At 44.4% G+C, this 4920-nt stretch overlaps 1 protein-coding gene and 1 pseudogene across 1 annotated transcript; both read left to right on the forward strand.

The window, feature by feature from the left end:
- Positions 1-502: 502 nt before the first annotated feature.
- Positions 503-2375, forward strand: LOC26514550. The gene is made up of 2 exons (XM_014903869.3): positions 503-1705; positions 1793-2375. The coding sequence occupies exons 1-2, from the start codon at positions 1419-1421 to the stop codon at positions 2157-2159; spliced, it is 654 nt and encodes a 217-aa protein (XP_014759355.1). The 5' UTR covers positions 503-1418; the 3' UTR covers positions 2160-2375.
- Positions 2195-4588, forward strand: LOC6501767 (annotated as a pseudogene).
- Positions 4589-4920: the final 332 nt, after the last annotated feature.

Consider the following 4920-nt stretch of genomic DNA (forward strand, 5'->3'; position numbering starts at 1 on the left):
CTAAAACGTTATATACATTATTGGTCCATCCGATTCTTGAGTATGGATCGTGTGTCATAGAATCTGTACAAAAAAACTTCCTGACTTTCGCTCTTAGGGGAACTTAATTGGGATGCAAATCTTTACCTTTCCTCTTATCTTAGTAGACTTTTACTAATCAACTTACCATCATTAACAAACCGTTGAACATTGCTGATAGAGTGTCATCTCTATCTCTATTTATATAAAAATGAATTGCTGTTCGTTAGTCGCGCTAAAACTCGAGAACGGATTTATCTTATCTTGGTCTTGAATTATTCGTGAAGATCTAGGGAAGGTTTTAAAGGTGAGAAAAATTCGAATAATTGCCGGGAAAATCCTCAAACAGCATTTTTCTATTTCCCATACAAATGTTTTCTAAATAAAATGGAGACTACAATAATAGTAGGCGCCGGTACGTGATACATTGTTTTACAGCTACTCATTGTTCTCTGCTCATTTAATTTTATGTGACAAACCAATATTGTGTTCACTGAAAAATTGTGAAAAAAATTGAAAAAATTTTAATTTAAAATCATCAAATCTATCACGTGTATTGTGGAAATTATTTTTCAATTTCAACCGCTGGATTTGTCTTTAAGGTGGTAAGTTGAACTGTTCACCACTCTATCCATAGTCCAAAATGCTTAGAGGACGACGTGTGAACATCAGCCGCCGCACAAGACATGTAAGCCAGCAACAAGTGTATTCACAGAACTTAAGCAAAGAAAGATAAAATATAATAAGAAAAAATGCCACATTAAGACAACGCGTGAGGACACGAAAATCATTGGCATCATACAATCGCAATTCCATTACTTACACTACCACAGCCACTGATACCTTTGTTCATGCAGACTTGAAAGGTAAAAGATACAACACACATAACCAATCTCTAACACCAAAAATATTATTTGCAACACATAAAAACTACATATACACACACTACACCATGGCAAGGTGGCCAAAATCATTTACGCATTTGAAAACTGAATGGCCACCAATGCCAAACATATCGAGAAGCATGTCAACTATTTGGATTGCTGGAGGACGAATCTCATAGGGATTTACTGTCGCAACTTCGAAAGCTGTTCACAACTATCATCACCATATGTTTTCCTTTACAACCAAATCAGTTATGGAACAAATACAAAGACGACATACGACATGTGAAGATATATTGCATCGCTTGGACATTCGAACGAACAATCCTGACATCCAAATAACCGATAAAGTTTTCACGTTACTTTTTCAAAAATTTATTCAAACTTAATGCAATATTGTCTTTTAGGACTTAAACTCGTGGCAGAACTCCTTCCACTGCCGCTGCCGATGCCCCAGCCATTGTGTGACCAGTTGAAGCAGCAGCATAAGAAGCGCCTGATTACTGAGCGGAAACTATGCTCCGCCCACTTGCATCCGCAGAGCGGCCAGATAGCCAAGCTGGTGGAGGCCCTGGCTCCGGCCAGTTTCCCCCAGCTGTCGGAGATGTTGAAACGTGTCTGCATGTAGCTCTCAGATCTGGCCCCCAAGACAATTACGGAGCTGTTGTGCAACGCATATCAGACCTCCAATTGCATCCCAACCACCAACCTGAAGAGGCTTCTTCGCTTTTCTACGCGGCTATGTGCTTTTGTTTCTTTGAAGAGTTCAATGTTGTCCATACTATCGGCCAAGTATCGGCCAAGTAAGTTTTCCCATGCCTCCTAGCTCTAAATGAGTTTAACGAAGTGGTTTCTAACTGCCAAGAGGCAATGCATCGTATCTTTGACAGCTTTTTGGACTCACGGATCTCGTTGATTTTCCATTTGTCGACCGCAGCTCCAGCTCTTTATCTGGCTGCGGCTCTGCCGCCCAAGGAACTCATTCCCAGGATTGTTTTTAGCAATCTGACGAGTGTGGAGGTCACCCATGGCATCTCCATTCCGGCAGTCCGCAATATGGTTATCCTAACAGAACATATGCGGACTATTCGTTATAGATTTTCTAGAACAGTTCTGATTCTCATTTCTCTACTATTTTTCCAGCTTTACCTTTTACCATCTAGCCCTGCTGCTGAAACAGAAGATCACAGAGTTCCAGACATGGATGAAGCGGGTTATCCTGCAAAGCGAGACCGTGGAGTACAACGCCAACATTGAGTCGCTGATCCTCGGATCCTCGATCTCTGACGCAAATGGAACCACCACCCGTCATGTCAGCGATGCCTCACCGCACCCTTAAGCTGGAGAAACACAAGGCGGTGGCAAATGAAGCAGCTGTCAGTGACCTTGAGCAATTGATTCTACTGCACTAGCTCAAGTTGCCAGCAACCGATGCAACCGAGGATCGCGCATCTCAGCAGCTGCTGATTTTAGGAAAGTTGTTTTGTATTCACTTTTAAATGATTTTAAAATATTTATCATATGTGGCAGGCAAAAGAAGCTGATGCGCATAGGATCACCCCCCAGATGGGCTGAATTCTCTCGCTCTTAGCGCTCCGGAAACTCGGAATCCCACTTTGGTAGCAGTGATTCGAACTATTCTTCGTCCCACTACAGTGGGCGCTCAAGGGGACGTGGCTTGCGGATCAGCAACATTGTGCAGGCCCAGATCGAGCAACTCTTCACGGCCGTGGCCAAGGTCGCCATTTGTAGCTTCGATGTCACCTGCCTGGGATCACTACCGCTGAAAGACAAGGTGACGAGCCTGCAGTGTTTGCAGGAGCCACTGCGTCAGCTCTATCTGTCGGAGTTGGCCAATAAGGTGGGTACTAAACATGGAATTTTGAAATAACTCATATCATAGTCCTCGTAATATTAAAGAAACTCAGCTTGGGCTCTTTGGAAATCTGTCCCACGGGACCACGGGTAAAGGTCAGTGCTACGGCCATCTCGAAAGGAGCCAGTCCCGACGGAGCGGAGGAGAATGAGTCCCATTATTACGCCCTTCCACAACATTTCCGTGTGGTCAGCGGACCAACGTTCAGCCAAGGTGTCCTTGGGTTGTTTCTCAAGATCCTCGACCAGTAGTGTAATCGTATCTACGTCTCGCCGCGTGTCCTCACGAATGCGCTCAACTATCTGAAGAATGCGTAAGTACCTGCCACTTTATCCCTAATCGTACTATATTATTTATGTTATTACACTTTTTAGTGTAAGCCACGCCTATACCTGGAAGCTAATCAAGCCGCACATGGTGGCAGTTGTTCAGGATGCGATATTCCCCATCATGTCATTCACCGACTCCGATCAGGACCTGTGGGTGAACGATCCCTCCGAGTATATCCGCCTGAAGTTTGGAAAATAATAGGAATCTTTTAAAACAAAAGAACCTACTTAATTTCATAATTTTCATATATATTTGAGGGCTATGCCACGCCAGTTGTGGCTGCCCAATCCATGCTGCATTCCATGTGCAAAAAATCGCAAGGCCATGAGCACAATTATGCAGGTCATCACGTCGCCGAATGCGGACAACAAGTAAAAGGATGGTGCTCTGCACATGATTGGAACATTAGCGGATGTCCTGCTGAAGAAGGATTTATACCGGGACCAAGTGGAATCTTTGCTAACATGCCACATACGACTTCCCAGATTTCCAGAATCCCGCCGGCCATATGCGTGCATGTTGGGTTCTGCACTATTTCTGCGAAGTGCAGATCAAGAATCCCCAGGTCCTGGCCGAGATCATGCGGCTGACCACGAACGCCCTGCTAACGGACAAGGAACTGCCCTTTAAAGTGGAGGCGGCCATTGGCCTGCAGATGTTCCTCTCATCCCAGGACGAGGCGCCCCAATACGTTGAGGGTCAGATTAAGGAGATCACCGAGGAGTTGCTCACCATTATTCGTGAAACCGAGAACGAAGATCTTTGCCAGCACTTTGCAACCACCTTCAACCAGGTGTTGGAGTCGGAGGAGGGATCCGTCGAGAAGGCCATCACCGCCATGAGTCTGCTCAACACCATCGAGACTCTGCTCAGTGTGATGGAGAAACATCCCGACGTCCTCCTCAATCTTCATCCAATTGTTATCAATGTGGTGGGACACATTTTCCAGCACAACATTACTGGTGGGTTGGGATTCTCTCCCAATGAAGGTCTATATTTTACATTTTGACGGCCAAGTCCATCTCGCCCGAGATGTGGCAGATGCTGGCACTGATCTACCAGGTATTCAAGAAGGACGGCATCGACTACTCCATCGACATCAAATTCGATCATGGCTGCCGCCGTGTTGGGCAGCGTCACAACATGTGATGCGGTTATGGGGCCAGTATTGGTCAAATAGGTTCAGAAATTTTCAGGGGATGATTACATCGAAACATAGGGAGCGATTTTGATAGAAATAATCTCATTCGATTAAGAAAAAAATTAGCTTTACAATGGTATACCGTGCAAAATGGGGCATCCTCCATAAAGAAAGCATGTGGGGCCATTCAAATTTAACCTTGGCGCAAGGTCCAAGGTCCCGTATTTAACAAGGTCCAGTATTGGTAAAGAATATTCATAAATTTTTAAAGATAAATTGCGTAAAATCTTAGGGAGCGATTTTAATGCAAATAGTCTTATTAAATTACATGAAAAATTAGCAGTTTTATAACTTTGTAAACACTAAGCGTAAACATGTATCTTTTCCCCCACTGCTTACGTTTGAGAACTCTTATGCGAACACTGATCAGGCAATGGCCGATCTCTTTGCACAGTTTTTTCAAACTACGTATTCACCTAGCAGCAGCTCAGCTCAGCCTTACACTTATGATATCCAATCAGCCAATCTTATTTTCGCCCATCTTTCGATCAAAAAGGTGTGTTATCGGATCTTCTTAAGGTCAAGCCCGTGTATTCGCCAGGCCCTGATGGACTACCAGGCTGTGTTCTGAAGAACTGCGCCGAGGCTCTGTGCAAACCGCTCGTTAAACT

This window comes from Drosophila ananassae (genome assembly GCF_017639315.1).
Source record: "Drosophila ananassae strain 14024-0371.13 chromosome 4 unlocalized genomic scaffold, ASM1763931v2 tig00000061, whole genome shotgun sequence".
Classification (NCBI taxonomy): Eukaryota; Metazoa; Arthropoda; class Insecta; order Diptera; family Drosophilidae; genus Drosophila; species Drosophila ananassae.